This window comes from Vicugna pacos, chromosome 29 (genome assembly GCF_048564905.1).
Source record: "Vicugna pacos chromosome 29, VicPac4, whole genome shotgun sequence".
NCBI classification, from domain to species: Eukaryota; Metazoa; Chordata; class Mammalia; order Artiodactyla; family Camelidae; genus Vicugna; species Vicugna pacos.
In genome coordinates, this window is record NC_133015.1 from 22,321,370 (window position 1) to 22,338,744 (window position 17,375).

The 17,375-nt window shown below is 52.0% G+C and overlaps 1 protein-coding gene across 4 annotated transcripts in view; it reads right to left on the minus strand.

Moving 5' to 3' along the window:
• Positions 1-608: 608 nt before the first annotated feature.
• Positions 609-17,375, minus strand: part of FAM110B (family with sequence similarity 110 member B) — a 116,618-nt gene continuing 99,851 nt past the window's right edge. For all 4 annotated transcript variants that reach the window (XM_072951937.1, XM_072951935.1, XM_072951936.1 and 1 more), the window contains one exon: positions 609-3,496. In XM_072951937.1, the coding sequence (XP_072808038.1) occupies positions 2,043-3,164 (1,122 nt within the window). In that variant the 5' untranslated portion in view covers positions 3,165-3,496 and the 3' untranslated portion in view covers positions 609-2,042. The remainder of the gene's footprint in view (positions 3,497-17,375) is intronic.

A 17,375-nucleotide genomic window follows, 5' to 3' on the forward strand; every position in this document is an offset into this window, starting at 1 on the left:
CACCTGTTGAATACTCAATGTCCTAATAATAGGAGAAAAGACAGGTCCACTAAGGGGACTGACATTTCTCTTAAAATAAATGTGAAAATCTAAGTTCTTCAAGGCAGACACTGTGCTGTTGACCACAGCAGTCCTGTGTCTACAGGGGGCTCTGAAAAAGGAATCACTCTTCAAATGCACTTTTAAAAGAGGAATGAAGAATGAATGACTGAACGGACTGGTGTATGAATCCACATAATGTTAACAACAATGGACTTGTACAAATAAGAACAAGGCTATACATTTCAAAGGTATGTCTCCACTGTAAGAACTCACACGTATTTACAACTGAAGAGCCAGGTGGAATATGTTTACGAAAAGATAAAAATAATCTAAGAGTGAACTGAGTAAAGAGGCAGCAGCATATTTTCGGAACCTTGGTGAAACTATTTTAGCACAAAGCACACTGCTCTAGCGACGAGGAAGAACACGGCTGTTCAGAATAATTGTGATCTGGTGAAAAGAACTTAATGAAGTGCTGTCTCTTCAAGACCATCAAAACTCAGCTCACAGTCCAAAGTGGAACTTCCATGGAGGGCAGAGGAGCGGACAAAGAGAAACCACCACCGTTAGCGCCTGCACCAGAGCTGTTTATTAGAGTAACTTTGCCTTTTTTTTTTCCCTTAAAGATTTCATAACAACTGAAGTATGTACAGAGTCTTACAGCATTTACACCATAAAAAAATGTCCTTTGAGCTGATGTCTAAGGCAGTGCTGCCAACAGCTCTGGGGCATGACCACAGGGCAATGAAGCCGATCAACGCAGGTGGACCCCTGCCTACCGCATCCCGACTGTCAGCTGATTGATTGACAGCCAGGGGGACCACCTGGGGGGCAGGTTAGGGTGGGGGGAACAAGCTGATATGTAGCACTGGAGACCACAGGGTGGGAAGACTACATGGAGTGGTGTTTCTACAGTTTCCTAGAGCCCTAACGAGGGTCCACAGCCTGACGGGTTAGCATATGCACAGGGACTCAGCCATGCTGCTCAGATATGGGTTTGCTACCAAAAGTATTGACGTTTGAATAGGAGTCTCTCTAGTGATATGGCTGCTATCTCCCTTTGAGTTCATGTCTTCAGATGGCTCCCACTGCCCCAGCCTGGCTGCCCTCTCCCAGCTACAACAACACAGGGAGGGAAGAGAATCCGCCTGGAATTAGTTCTTGACCAAAAAACCAACTTAAAAAAAAAAAAAGACATTCAGATTCAGCCTTAGGGTGGACACTCCTGCCACCCTAAAAGATTAACAGGAGATTAACAGGAGAAATTTCGGAATCAACCCAAATCAGAACAGTATCAGCCTCCCGCAACACCCGATCTGATTTAATCACCTTCATGGCCTCTGATTGTCTTTCCTTGGGGTCAGGATTCCACAGAACCACCCACATTTACACACCGAATAGGACACAAAACTGACGTAGCATTGTTGTCCCCGCCGTCTCTTAAGTGGCCAGACACCTTCAACAGGTAAGTGGCTAACATCGCTCTCTTCCTCTGAGAGCCTCGCCTGGCTCTCTCCGTCAGTCACTATCTCCGCTGGGCAGCAGAGCCCCCTGATCTTCCCGTCTTTTCGGTGTCACAGGTTGGCATTATTGGCTTTTTATTTCAAAAAGATGCTACTCTCAACTTAAAAGCCAGTTGATAAAACTTTTAATTAAGACACAATAGCGCGGGATATAAAAACACAAAGAACCACATAAATATTGAAGTTGTATACCGTTTTCGTTTTTCGTGTAAACAGTTCTGCTGAAGATTGAAGCCCTAAATATCATCTGGCCAGAAACTTCTGGCAGATGACGGTGTGCTCAGCCAGGCTCTGCGGCGATGGTGGACGTGGAAGCCAGGTGAGGCCCCATGTTGGCAGGCATGCAACTTGAAAGACATTGCACAACAAGCAACACAAAGAGAGCGGCGAAGCTCACAACACTGCAAGGAGACCTCACAACCTTCACGACTGCGGATGCACAGAGACCCCCCTCCCTCCGCTGCGCGCCCTTTCCTCTTACACGTGGGAGACCTTCTGGGATTCTCTAGCCTGTTTGATGCTATACAACCATTTGATGATCCTGGCATTTCTCTCGATGGCAGAAATGCCGTAGGGCACCCGGTCATTGGCACTGTCATCATTTCTAAGGTCACTGTTACTGTCCTGAGACTGTTCACAGTCTGAGCTGATCATGCTGGCGCTGCGGAAGTTGAGGGAGATGATGTCGGAGTTGGCCCTGGCAAAGTTCTCCATGCCCAGGTTCTCCAGCTCTTCGGGGTCCAGCCCGCAGTAGTTGAAGAACCGCTCCACGTCGGCGTCCACGCGGAAGTACCTGTCGCTCAAGTCCGACTTGGACCGCTGGAGCGAGGGTCTCCGGCTGACCCCGCAGGCCGGCTCCAGCGCCTCGGCCTCGGGGGACTTGCCGGCGCCGGCGGCGAGGGCGGCGACCTTGGGCTTGGGCGGCAGGGGCGGGGCGGAGCTGCTGCAGGGGATCGCCTTCAGGGGCTTGACGCTCGTCACCTTGCGGATGTCCGAGGAGCTGTGCGACACGTGCAGGAAGGCGTCGGCGGCCGGCTCGAGCAGCCGGCGGCCCACGCGCGAGCCGCCCTCCTGCGGGCTGCCGCGGCCCGGCGTGCTCGGGCAGACCCGCAGCGACTCGGCGAAGGAGTGCCGGTGCAGCTCGGCCGCGTCGGCCCGCGGCGCCGGCCAGTTCCGCGCGCCGTGCTTGTGCGCCGAGCCCGCGCTCGAGCCCTCGGAGCTGTTGATGATGTTCTTGAGGATCTCCAGCTTGAGGCTCTCCCGCTGCGCGCCGCCCTCCGTCTTGGCGCCGCCGCCGAACACCTTGAGCGTGGGGCTGCCGAGCGCGCGCTTGGCGGCCGGGCACACCGGGGGCTTGGCCAGCACGGCCGGCTTCACGGGCTCCTGCTTGGCGTTGATGACCTCCTGGCTCTTGACGTACTTGGCCTTGTCGGCCTCCAGCCTCTCCACGGCGCTGAGTCTTTTGGGGTTGGGCTCGGCCTGCCGGCGAAAGTAGTCGGGGCCCTTGTTGAGGATGCGCAGGGGCACGGCCGACGTGAAGGTGCCGGCGGGGCTGACCGGCTTGACCATGCTACCTGTCTGTAGGCTCTCCGTGGGCATGGCGGGCGGTCTCTCCCCGGCGGCCGTGGTGGATGCTCTTCTGGGCGCCTCCGGATGCGCTGAACAGACACATGTGCGTGGAGCACAAAGGGCGGCGGACGGTCCCGGAACCTGAGCGTCAGCAGCAGCGGCGGCGGCGGCGGCAGCAGCGCCTCATCTCACAGCTCATGACCCGCCCCGGGGCTGGAAGCCACTTCCCCGCCGGCGGGCAGCCCCGCGCAGAAAGGCCACCAGCCACAAGTTCCTTTAATCTGCTTCGCCGCCTCCTTTCTTCTCCCCGAAGGAGGTGGGAGTCTCCTCCAGGTCTTTGTGTTCGGCTGCAGCAGGCAGAGCTGAAACACACAACAACCAACCGCGGGTTAGGATGGGCGAGTGACATCACGGCTGTAGCAACAGCGGAGCCGCGCGCCCCCGCCCCGCCGCCCCCGCCCGAGGGCGCCCCCGCCGCCCGCCCGGTGGGAGGCGATCCCGGCGGCGGCCCGAGGTCGGCCGCCCGCGCCCCGCGCCCCGCGCCCCGCGCCCCGCCCGGGCCCGGCGCTCCGGAGGAGGAGGCGGAGGCGGAGGCGCAGGGTTCCCACGCGCCAGCTCCTCCGGCTGCCTCCCCTCTAGGGGAGAACCGCCTCCCCATCACGCCCGGCTGGCATCACTTGTATCAAAACCCAGGAAATACTGGATGCGCGCAGAAAGGCGGGTTTGCCACAGCCCGGTTCCCAGTGCACGCAGTGCCACTGGGTTCCCGAGAATCCCTTCTCTGCTTTAGGCGACAGCCTCGTTTGCCATGAAGCAAAACTTCTGACTTCTCACCATCAGTCTCTCCTAACACTTCCGCAAGCTCCTCACTCTTCAAAAACTGAAAGGTGGGCAAGAAATGGCAGGGAAGATGAAAAGATCTTCAGAGAGTCAACATGTTCCTCTTACTTTTGCCCACCAGTATCTATGACAACACTCTCCCGAAAATTAAGAATGTGTATGACGTTCATCCCATTAAACACAAGCTTATTTTTAACTAAAATACAAACAAAACCCCCTAAACTTCTAGAAACACTTCCAGATCAACCACCTGTATAGGTATAGGTAACTGGATTATAAATGTCCCATAATTTTTCACACAAGGAGCAGAATCAAAAGTTTGTGATATGCATTTTCCCCAATCCCCTAGAAAACTGAGAACAAAATCTTAAGGTGTCAGTCATACATAAATGTTACTTTACAGAAAACCTGTATGACAGTTAAGCACTCCTGGGGCTTATTTATGGCTTTCTGAACAACTTGACCCCCCCCCCCATCCAAAGCCACTATAATGAAACTCTTATCAATACTCCCAAAATAAATCTTTAGGGAGTCTTTCTGCTTAGCGCATAATATAGTGTACCATCCCCGCAGCCCTCTGAACAACTCCTCGTTAGCCTGTCACCGCTGGCAGAGAACACTGACAAATACATCAGCATTCCAAGGCACTGGTTAAAGATCTTTTCAGCATCTTTGGTGATAATCAGGGGTATTAAGAGACTAACATATTCAACTGACACATCAAATAGCTAATTCACAAAATAAATGAAGTGGTATGACTATAAAACCATTTGCTCTCGTGGTAGGAAAATGAAGAGCCTGTTAACAACACGCTTTGGAGGCGGGGGGAGGCTGGTAGATTTCCTTATCATCTTTCAGAACTCTTAATCTCTAAGCACACCCATCGTCCTGTTCTGTTAGAGAGAGTTTTGGTAATCTGCAAAATGATCTGTTCTAATAAAAATATTTTCATTCGTAAGATTTAAGAAGCCCCAAGGCAATTCCTCCACAATGATTTCCTTTAATTGTGTGGTTCTATGATGATACTTCAATTTAGTTTAAAAACCATCTCCTCTCATGAAGATTAAGTGAGATTGTTTCTTTGAACATAGTCTGAATGCAACGCAAGGGGAGGAGTGGAGTCCTCTGCAGAGCCTCAGGGTCTGCTCCCCCCCTACCCTGGGTCCACAACGTGGGGAGATGAGTGGGCAGAGGAGCCTGGGCTTGGAGACAAACCCCTGGGCAGCCCCCAGGGCACCTGACAGCCCCCAGGACAGGCCATGTTTCTCCTGAGCATGTGCAACATCTCCACTGATTCCCTCTGTACCTCCCAAAATGTGTCTGCAGAGGGGACCTTGCCAAAAGGTTCAGGGACAGAGTGAAGGACAGGACTGCAATCTCTGCCCGCCAGCCTGGTACCCGAGGACCACAGCACACCTCCGGCCAGTGGGGAGAAGGCCCGGCGGGCGACAGGAGGCAGCCCTGCGCCCCCTCCCAGGGCCGTGTCTTCTCATCTGTGACGTGCGGTGCCTGGACGAGACTCCCACTCTCTTCTCCCTCTGAGGATGGCTCCCCCGGGCACCCCCATCCCACACACCACGCCCTGAGGAAGCAGTTAGTAGTCACAAAACCAGCATGAGATGTTTCTGTCAGAAAAACAGTAATTATCTGTAACCAATTTACACTTCATTTCCTTTTTGTTTCTACCCCTCTGCCATGTTTCCTCAATTATTCCCAATTTCCCTAATAATTTTTAACACACTGGTGATGTTTTGAAATGACCATGGTCACAGTTTAAAAGTTTTCATTTAAACTCTTTGGAAGAGGGGAAAAGCATCTTCTTAGAGAACTCAAAAGCCCTGAAAAAGCTGGAGGAACTGGCTGGGGCCCCCGGGGCACCACGCAGCACCCTTGATGTTTTCCACCTGTTTTTGCGAACAACCTGAACCTCCTGCAAAGATAACGCAGGTGGAATCGGCTGCTCCTCGTCTCCATCTTGACATCACCCTTAAACTCATGCTCTCTTACTTTTCGATGTTTAACCCGTGTTGGCTGAGATAAGCTGCACACCACGTATATTCACGATGACCAGTCAAATGGCAAGTGACACACCCGGAAGCCTGGAGCTACATTGTGATGCCAGAGATGTGATAACCATGACCTGCGTTCGGGGGACACTGGGCACGTGACCTCTGCTGATGGCGGCCTGGCCCCAGGCCCCTGATACCAACAGGCCCTGCAGGTGCGCCCAGGCACTGATGGTAGCAGCCAGGGGCTCCTATTCCTCTTCATCTTGTTTTAGGGAAGGAAAATCAGATCTCAGCTGTACACGGTTTCATAAACAGAAAGAATCATCCAGCCGTGCTTGGTCCCCCACTGAGGGTGAAGGAGCGGGAGCACAGGCCTGAGGGAAGCGTCCATTCACAGACCATTTGCCTACATTCTACCCCATTTAATATCTATTTTAAAATTTCATGAAAGCTTAAAAAAATTTGGCAAAACCAAGGCCCCCTGAGTCAGGGCAGACATGGACCCAACAGCAGCTGGCCTGGGGGTCATCATGGGAGGAGCTGTCCCTGCCAGCTCCTTCCCACTGGGGGACCAGGGCTGGAGGGGGTCACGTTATCCATGCGGAAGGGCTGGTGGGGCAGAGAGCCAGCTGAGGACAGAGGACACGCTCCCAATGTCTCTTGCGATGCTTCTCAAACTTCTGCGTGCCCGTGCCCCTGGGGATCTGCTCCAGACCAGATTCTGACTCAGCAGGTTCAGGGTGGGCCCCCGAGGCCGCATTTCTCACCAGATCCCAGGAGATGCCCAGGCAGCTGGTCTAGCCTTTGCACTCAAGGAAATGGAAGGAACCTCACTCCTGGACCAGCGAGCATCAGAGTTGGTCCTGGGTGCTGGCGTGGAGAAAGCCAGCCAAGCTTTCTTGTCTCGTAAGTGAGTACAAGTCTGGGGCTCTGGGGGCAAGGAAATAGCAATGCTAGAGAGTTCAAAACTTTTAAAACCAAAATGGCCTGGATCCTTCTAATTTGAAATCTGCCCGCAGCTCACAGGGGCAGTTAGGTAGAGACCAGGACCCAGATACCCTGGTCTAAGAGCACTTACTACCCCGGAGGCAGTTAGGGACAGAAAATGAGCTGCAGTACACACAGTTCATGGGAAAAATGCTTCAAGTCCAATTCCTGTAACGTGTACCTCCACGTCTCCGAGATCAGGCAGGTAACAGGGATTGTGGCCTGTGTGAGGGGGCCTCTGGCTACGGGCTGCCACAGGGAATGGCCTTCACTGCTGACGCAGCCAACCCAGATTTCTGAGTCATCTCTCGAGATTTTAAAATGCAATAATAGAAAACAGCGTGGGCCACATGCTTCCAGTAAGCAAAAAGAAACAGAATAGTTAATGCGTAATTGATCCTTGAATTTTAGGCAGGAAGAAAGCACCGCTGCGAGAGCAAGGGCCCTGGGACCGAACACCTGCCCGCTTTCACCCGCAGACGTTTCAGAAGTATGTGAAAGCTGGTCCCTTCTCTTGTGTGTTACGGCAGAAAAAAAGGTGGGGATACTGTTTCAAAGAGGGAGTCACTAATGCTACTCAGAGTCACCTAACATTTCAGTGTCTAGATCTCACCTACGAACATGGACGTGTTCAATTCGGGAGCCTGCAAATGTCTGCAGCTCAAACATTCTTGGAGGCGAAGAGCAGAAGCAGCAAATTTACCTTGGAGCTTAGAAGAGCTCTCAGAGAATGGATTCTCCTGGCTTCCTCACGTCAGATCAGAAAGCATTTACAATATGGGCACACTTGTCCCAGGCTGCTTTCTGGCTTTTCGTAACAGCATCTGTGCTCATTGACTTTAGGCGTAAGAGTCCAACCGGACTGGCGGTCACTCTCCTAACTGCAGTCTTGGTTTTCCCCATTTAAGAACAGAGACACATGCTTCTTATTAAAGTAAGAATGCAGTCTCGCGTGACAGTGTTACCTTCTGAATTCTTTACAAACGTAAGAGAAAGGCGCTCAAAATCTAAGGGTGCTCACTGACTCACGGGCTGCGCTGAATCAACTGACTAGCACCTGTTGACTGAACAGTTATGTGTAAGGTGGAAAGGAACAAGAAAGTCATGACAATTTAGGAAAGAAGACTGAAAAAAATATGATGACTACTAATTGAATGATGTTGATAAATACGGCAGGACTGTCACAAAGCACTTTCCCACCCCAACCTACTTGCGAGTCAGAGGACGGAGCAGTGAGGAGGAAAGACGGGGGTAAACGGCCGGAGACTGCGTGTCTGTCCCCACAGCAGCTCTCTCCTGAGCTCACAGTTCATTCAGGAACCCTAAGGCACACCCCACGGCGATGCAGAGCGCCGGGGGGTGGCGGCATGGGGAGGGCTGAGGGGTGGATAGGCTTTGGATTTTATGCAGAGTAATGGGAGAGCCATACAGGGGACTGCAGCATTAGTGACAAGGTCAGATCTGTATTTTTAAAAAGTCCCCCGGCTGCAGGGAGGGGACAGGAGGGGGAGCAGGAGCAGCTGCAGAGGCCCAGCAGAGCTGCCCAGCAGAGGGAGGGGCAGCGGGCTCTGACTGGTGGCCCACCGGGCACTGCCTTTGGGTTTGAATCCTGGCTCTGCCCCGGAAGGGCTGCGTAGCCTGGGGCAGGTCACCTCCACTACCGGTGCCTCAGGTGTCCCATTTCTTGGTGGAGATAACTTCACTACCTACAGTTCAGGGGAACTGAGCAGGTCAAATAAGGGCACAAAGATACTTGTCATTCACATTGCCCTTTGGAGGAAGGTGGCTTTGGGGATGGAGAGAAGTGTGGACAATTTCAAGAGATGCTTAAGACGCCCACTGGACGGAACTTGGAGATGGACTGGCTGTGGAGGAGGAGGGCGCTGCTGAGGACGATTGTGGACTTCCTGTCTGACTGCTGACAAGTGGTCTGTGGGAAGCGCACACACCAGTCTAGTCCTCTGTTCCTTCTTCTTTCGCTCCCTAGGCTCAAGCCAAACCAGCTGTACATTCATACATCTGCCTCCCTCTGCCTGAGACAATTTTAACCAGTAGGGTCTCATCAAACTTGTCATCTCCTTAATGTGCATCCCAAAGTGTTAACACCATTGTGCTCATCACAAAAGTTATATTTAGAAGCCAAACGTATTCATAAATTCAATGCTCAGTTCTGTGGGCTGAAGGAAGCAACGCCATTGCATTTGGAAGACAAGGACTTACCCGTTTTAATTAATACGCTGTGTCTCTCACCGTCTTCCCTTTTCCTCCTCTTCCTAATGCATAGTCACATTTATTAACTGCTTTTATGCCATGAAAATAACTTGTAAAGAATGCAAAAGGAGAATAATGAAAGTGAAAAGGTAAACAGGGGAGTAACAAAAGTATGTATCAAAAAAGCCTGCATCTGACACGGCAAACTGAATGGAAACTAAGAAGCCAGAGGGCCAAACATCTGGAAGCGTTAAGTCGAAACCACCACCCTTTTGGGACCCGTGCTTTTTCAATTACTGAATGACGTGCCTCCTTCCTTACTGCCTGGTGAAGTCCCTCACCAGCTACAATTCTGACGGCTGGATCTTCCCTCTCCTGACGCCAGCGCTGCCATCAGCAATCAGCTCCAAGCTGTAAATGAAATAATCTTCTTGCTAACACCACCACCACCACTTGGTATATTCTCAGAAAACCACGGACTGGTCCTAACAACATTTAAACGTTTGATTTCCAAATCCTTGTCATTTTTTTTTTTTTTGGCTTCCTTTTTCAGTTGGCTTGAGCAGGTCTTCAATGTTATATAATAAAAAAAAAATACTCCTTGCCCTGGGTTTTCATTACTTTGTTTTCATTTTCCACCTGTTGTGTAAAGCACTTCTCCACATATTCAGCAAGCCCTTTACGCCTTGTTTCTTTTGCCACATCCATTCTGTACAACCGAGTCTAGAAATGCCTGTTGGAATGAGTGAAGAGAGGCTGAGGCCAACTCTTGCCTTCTAAGGCCTTCATGGGTACAGGCCATGGGGTAACGTCCGCCCCTGGGACGGCTCTCCTAGGATGCACGGAGGCAGCACAAACGTGCACAGGTGTTCTGCATGAACGTGTGACAATGACTCCATCAGGTACAGCGTTACGGCGATAGCCTCCAGGGGGCGCTGTGAATGGCGCTAGGCGGGCGGGAAGAGCGGCGGGGGTGCAGCTGTTGCCCATGGAGCTTCCACAGGAGGTGCAGTGGGCAGAGCAGGAAGTGGGCGACAACCTGGCCTAACGGGCAGGTACCAGGACAGGTAGTCCCAAGCCCTGTGCTCAGAGCCTGGCAAGTGCGCCCACCCTCCCCTCAGACGGGCTGAGGTTGGACGCAGGCACCCTCCCGCCCCCAGAGCGCCTGACCCGGGTCTCTTGGAGCTGGCGGAGTCTGGCGATCCTGAGAGGTCTAAGGGCAGAGTTGGCCCTGGACCTTCTGCCGCAGGCCACAGGCCACAGGATGCTGCGTGTACTTGAGGAAAGGTGGTCTGGGCTTATCTTAAAAGGAACTCTCCCCAAACAGCCCCCCCGCCAAAGGAAGCTGAGCCTGCACTGAGGGGCGAGCCGCAACGCCCCCAGGGACGGCCTGCCCCCGGGGAACCCAGAAGCTCCCAGACAGAACCACCTCTGGGTCCCAGGCCCAGGGGACACTGGATGACAGGTGTCAGAGCCAAGGAGGGGACCCCTTGTCATCTTCTGCCGCGCATTCCTACACCTCACGGGGCCTGCCCCCAGGGGAGAAGTCACGTCTAGTCATGAGTGGGAAAGGAGCCGGAGCCAGGAGAGATGGAAAACCCATGAGATTTATCAAGCCCCCTCCTCCACAGAGGTTTCCAGACCAACCCAGGCCTGCGCTGGGAGAGAAGCCAACTGAAACAGGAGAAGAGGCTGGAGTTCCGGTCGTGGCCCTGGCCCGGGCTCTTCCATGCCTGAAACTGATCTGAAGACTGAATTATTTAAGACGAACTGAAGAGACTATGGGTCTTGTCTGAAGTTTCATCCCAGAGCCAGGAAAAAGAATTCAGGATGAATTCTAGGGCCCGAGGACAAGGGGACGTTCACTGTTTGTCCCCAGATGAATTCAGGCCAGAAAGGAAAACAGGTCGTTCTGGTCTGTCTGCCTGTTAACTCGGGCCCCTCAGTCCAGAGCCAGGTCCCGGGGTCAAGGTCGGCCGCAATTACTCCAGAGCCGGCCACTCACAGCCCTGCGACCCCGGGCGAGTTACTCAAGCTCACGCACCTCGGTTTCCTCCCGACAGCTCGGTGATCACGATGGTGCCGCCACTTCACGGGGCTGAGGTGAGACTTCCACGAGGGCCCAGGTCGAAAGGGCCCAGCGTGGAGCTCGGGGCCGCGTTTGTCGGTCACCCAGTGCTGTTACTAAGTGTCGTCCCCAGTGTCCACGCTTGGCACTGACCGTCCTGTCATTGGATTTCAAGCCTGATGGCAACTGAGTGATCTTTTGTCTTAAAACAAGCCCGCTGCTCTCCAGCGATAGCGTGTGTGCTACTTCTGTCGAAGTGGGCGGACTCTGTGGTTTCTGTCTGAAAGGTCATTCGCGTGACCCCATTTTTATTTGAGTTACAAAGAAAATATGTGGTTTCAAATTTCAAAGCAAACAGAGCGAAACAGCCTAGGGTAAATAATAAAGCCATTATTAAAAATGAAATCCAACCGAAGTTTGGTAGGAGAGAAACCGCAGGTCACGTCTCCCCCCCGGGAACGGAGTCTGGACCTCAGTGTCACTCTCTAAGGTCACTTAGAAGACTCGTTCACAAGCTTCTTTTTCATTTGCAAGTAAATCCATTCTAACAAAAATGTGACGGGTTTCTTTTACAATTGCTTTTCTCTTATTTAGGACAATGACAATGAACTAGAGAATCAGAAAAAAAAAAATCACCTTTCTGGTTCAACACTCTTCCTTGGCTGAAGGCAAAGAAAGTTTTGCAATAACAGGGCCACCAACCTGTGGCGATGTTGGGCGGGGTGGGGTGGGGGGCGCCTTGCTTTGCACCTGAAGTCAGTGCTTCGCGGAGCCAGCACCAAAAATCGCTTGGAAATACAATGACTTGTTGGATGGAAATGATGACAAGTAATTAAAAAGCAGGACTTCTAGAATTCTTAATGAAAATCCAGTAGCACTGCTTGCTTTATCCAGAGAAACATAAAATAACGCCACTTTCAGCCACTTTTGTCCTCGCCGGCAGCTCTGTGTTTGACTGAGAATGTTCACGCCTGGCCAGAGTCTAAAGGAACGTGGGATCCAGGGAGCACCGTCCTTTATCACAGACGAGAATGCTCAGGTCCCAGGCTTCACAAGACTTGCTGGTTACTGTTGAGGCTAAGAGGTAGCTGGGACCCCAGGCAGGCGGACCAGGAGGACCTTCTAGCAGCAGCAGTAACGGCTCAGCGAACTCAAGGATTATCAAGTCTAGTAACAATTCATGGAGTTCTTGGGGCCACTGCGCTGGGCTCACAGTCACCACCTCATGCACCCTCACAATTACGGTCCTGTACCAGCAGGAGGGTAAGTACTTGTGAGAGGTACCCAGGGAGCCCCAGCCAGGACCCAGGGCCATGTGGACCTGGGACCCTGCATCCAGTTCTCCCACCCACGTGGATTTGAAGCATCTGCACTTTGTATACTGTGTTTTTTTTTTTATAAGCTGTGTAGACTTGTACATACTCTGTGGCAGCTGGAGCAGGTAACAATATAGATTGAAACTTTATTTGAGAAAATATTTTAAATTCCCAGGCAACAGCCTTGGGGCAAAGGATATTTACTCTGAAATAAATATATATTAAAACTGTGAAACATTTCAACTTGAATGAAGAAAAAGTAAAGCAGCATTTTTGGGGGGAGTGGACCAAGTTCACTGTGAATGTATTTAGAAAACTGCTGTCTAAATTATGTTTAAAAATTAACCTGTTCATAATGACCATTTCGTATTAAGCACATAAAATAATGCATTTTACAGGTTTTAAAATTCAATCCCACCGGCATCTCTAAAACAAGTGTTATTATCCCCATTTCACAGACGAGTCAACTGATGTCCAAAGACACCAACAAAGTTGTCTAAGAAATTCCGCTACTGTATGGCCGGGGGCTCCACACCAGATCTGCATACCTACACTTGGTCCACCTCACCGTGTCACACTGTCGCTCCAGCTCTTAAAAAGATACGTGAATGTATTTACCTTAGGAAGGCACGCTAATGATATTTTAGTTCCTAAGATCTAAGACCTACTCTTTTGGTCACTCACTGCTTAGAACCAGTTTCCCCCAGCAGGAAGAAGAGGGGAAGAAATCTTTTTAACTTTTTGTTAAATCAGATAATCATGTTACTTGCTCACAGCTTGAATGCACAAGCAGAGAAGGGAAAAATGTTTATAAAGTGAGTTCCATCTATTTAATTTTCTTTCTTGGCACCACTGACTGTAAGGTAGCGGAACGCTGGCGAAAGTGCTAAGTGAGGGATAAAAGAAGAATAAGCGACGTGAGGCGGTGTTCCATCCTGACCGCACCGAGCACTGGGGAGCAGGGATAACTTGCTTTTACTACCACTTCTGACTAACGCCCCCAGCCGTGCACACAGTAGGCACTCACTAAAACGGGCACCAACTTGAACCAGAATCTAAAATGCTAAACCCTCAGTAACGATCTAGCGCATCATTTTATGTTGTAAAGGGTCAGTGATGGTGTCAGATGAAGAACCTGGGAAGCAGAACTTGGGGTACACTGTTTATAAGTTGGGAACAGCACTCCCGGTGCCTCCTTGTGGCTGGAGAGTGTGCGGGAACAGCACACCCGTGCACAGGTCCTGCTGATTCACAACTTAGCGGACACACTAGCCCTGACCTGCGCTTGGAACACCAATGTGGCCCAAAGGGAAATCGATGCCAGGGAGCACATCGAGGCAGAACCAGCGGGTTCACTTCACACGTACCGGAGACTGCTGACCTCGCTGGCCCGGGGGCCCCTGGGACGCTCTTCCGCCTCGTGAATCGCTCCGAGTCCAGCACCTGTTAGCACAACCAGTGCCCTGCCCCGCGTGTACTCAGAAAAGACTGCTTTTCCACTTTTGAAGATTCAGATGGAACTGCGGGACAAACAATAATCCTCAAAGTGAGACACGGACGTCTGCAGACACCTGTTACCGCAGCACACATTTTAACCTTCCGCTCTCACCACGGCTTCCATCAGCCACCTCCACGTGTACAATGGTGCAGGGTGAACAAGGCTTTGCTGCAGTCTGCGCTTGCAGCGCTGTCCTGGGGACTGAGCGACGAGGAGCTCAGGGACGACTCAGAAGTTCACTGCAGTTGCCCAGCCCCGTCCCAGCCCTGCTCTAGGAACTAAAGCAGCAGGCAGAGGAGGGACACGAGTGGACATGAGCCAGGAAGGCGGGGAGCAAGGAGCACTCATGGGCCCCTCCTACCCACCCCCAACCCGGGGGTCACCAGGCTGCTCCCATCACGAAGCCCCTCTCCTGCCGCGGTGGCAGGGCCTGGGTACCCACCGCAGGGAGATGCTGTGGTCCCCAGTACTTGCTGTGCCAGAGGATAAAACAGTGAGGGCGAGTTAGGGGCAGGAAGATGTTCTGGAAGCTCTGTGAGCAGAAGGCATTCATAAATATACAAGACAGGCCCGAAGAATCCAGTGTGTGGCAGTGACAGTAAAGCTCTTTGGTAAGGTTCTCTGAGGGGCTCACAACATCTCACTGCACCCTCCTTAGTGGAAAATAATCATTGCAATATCTTGCTAAGGAAATGAGAGTATCTTCTGAACAACAGAAAGGTAACAGGCTAGTCATCACTCGACTAGATAAAAATCAGACTTCTCAGTGCTTCCCTGGAGGATGGGGCCAGCCCCTCCAGACCACGGAGACCCCCCAGCGTGGCAAAGACAACTTCCTGCGACCCTCCTGCCCTCCAGAGGCCAGACCCCCACGGGGCCTGATTAAGCACATTTATGCAGACGGGAGAGCTGGAACGCAGGAAGCAGCAGGAATGGGTTTGTTCATTAGAAGATAACGTTTACCGAGCACCTACGATCTGCAGGCGGCGAACACAGTGAGCACTACGTGGAACTCGTAAACGCGGCAAAAAATAATTAAGCAGAATCTTCAGTTTGAGAAGTGCAGGTGCTAACAAGAAGGGGAGCACCAGGGTTCAGCAGGGTGGAAACTGCTGCTGATTCCAGTAAGAAGAGTTTTTGGGAAAGTGATCGGCGGGGGTTCTGGAGAGAACGGAGCGGATGGGGGCTGGCGGGGCCCAGGAGCTTTGGGAGGCGCCGGAGGCTGGAAGCGCGAGTAGGACTGAGAGCGGGCGTCTTCGCTGAGACAGCAGAACTGAGCACACGTTGGTCAGCTGACCAGGGCGATACGTCAGGAAGAGGAAAGCCATGCAGGTGACGCAGGACAGACGTCACACTGCCTCCCTGGCTACTACACACTCTGCGAGCTCTTCGCCGTTTTTCCCCTGCGTCTCTGATTCCCCGTCGATCAACCTGAAATTAGCAGAAGCAATACATTCTTGCTCTGTCTTCCAGGAGATAAAATTCTAATTCATCAGATGACTTGCTTTGGGCAGGAGGAATAAAAACGAGAAGTGGAAACTTTAATCTGCGGTAAGTCACGGCCTACAGGTGCCAGGAGGGTGCGTGGGACTTTCCACAGCTGGCCTGCGACATCAGAGGAGACCTCTGTTGAGATGACAGCTCTGAAGGAGTGGGGGGAAGGCGCTGCTGTGGGTGAAGGCGGACCTAAGGACCCCCTCGGAGTCTGGGGTGGATGCACACAGCACCTGCCGATGCTGACGCGTGAGAAAAATGGTGGCGGTGCTGCTGCAGGAAAGCAGACCCCAGCGAGGCAGCGTGACCGTCCGGTGCAGATGCCAACCTGCCACAGAGGCAACGCCTGACAGTGACAGTGTGACAACTCCCCATTTGCTTCTCCTCCTGCCCAAAGCAAATTATCTGATGACTTGTAATTTTACCTCCTGGAAGACAGAGCAAGAATGTATTGCTTCTGTAAATCTCAGGTTGATCAAAGGGGAATCAGAGATCCTGGGGAAAAACAGCAAAGAATTTAGAGTGTGTAACAGCCAAGGACAGGAAATTCCATCCTTTGACAAAGACCATTGGTGCCTGTCAGGGGCCAGGCACGTTCCAGGCGCAGGAGACACTGATGTGACTGAAACAGACCGCAGTGTGGCCGTCTGACGACGTGCCAGCCCGCAGACTGCACAACTCAGAGTCAAGGTGAGCGATTCTACAGCTGGGTTCCAGGGCACCAGGGCTGGGAGTGCCCGAGTGGGAAATGAGCATAGTAACTCCTAACCATTCCAGTGGGAGGACGGGGAAAAGGCGTCTGAGAACAGAGGACAGAAGACCTCATGGGGGAAGAAAACAGCGAGGAGAGAGGGGCCCAGACAGCAGGTGTGACCCTGAAGGGGAAGGGGCTCATGGAGGTGCATCCTCCAGGGTCTGGGGTCAGAACATGGCTCCCCCCACCCCTACCCTTTATCCCCCATGACCTCAGGTCTCTCTAACCCTCGAGTTCCTTACCTGCACCCCAGGGATGGCCCCAGGCCCTAGCTTACTGCGGGGGGGGGGGGGGCAGTGACACGGCTAGCCACTGCTCTTTTTAACGGGCTGGAGAAAATGCTACCAGACGAACCACACAGACGGTAGAGGCAATTTCAGACTGACTGAAGGAAGAATTTTTGGACAATTACAATTGTCCTGAACTGGAATTGACTCCTTTGTAAAGAGTGAGATTTTTACTCCAGGATGGACTCGTGCAGACAAAGGCTTCCCATCAGCCCAAGAAATTTTAGAGGGGATTTCTGCAGTGGAGGACGGGTCCTTGAGGGGACGTGGCCGACGCATAGTAAGTTCTGTGGTCCTTTGACACCTTTCTTGCTGCTGAGATTTGATTTACTGTGTTCAAAGCCAAAAGCCGGGAATGCAAGGACAGAGGAAACACACAGACAGAAGGCAAGTCTGAATATAAACCGTGTATAAGTTACTAATCACCAAAAGAATAATTAAATAGAATATACTGTAGAGCACAGGGAACCCTATTTAACATCCTGTAGTAACCTGTAAGAAAACGAGTATGAAGGTGAATGTAAGTGTGTATATGCATGACTGAATCATGATGCTGTGCACCAGGAAGTGATACAACATTGCAACTGACTACACTTCAATAAAAAATGAAAGGTGCCAGGATATTTTAGTAAGTGGATTGTCTCCTAAGAGATAGCAAAGAAGAGGAGGGTATGGGTGAGGTGGCGTGAACGAATGAGAGGGGAGGGAGGAAGAGGCAGAAGGACCCTGCTGTGCCCTGGAATGTGGTCAACCTTTCCTTTCTGTCCTCCTGGCTCT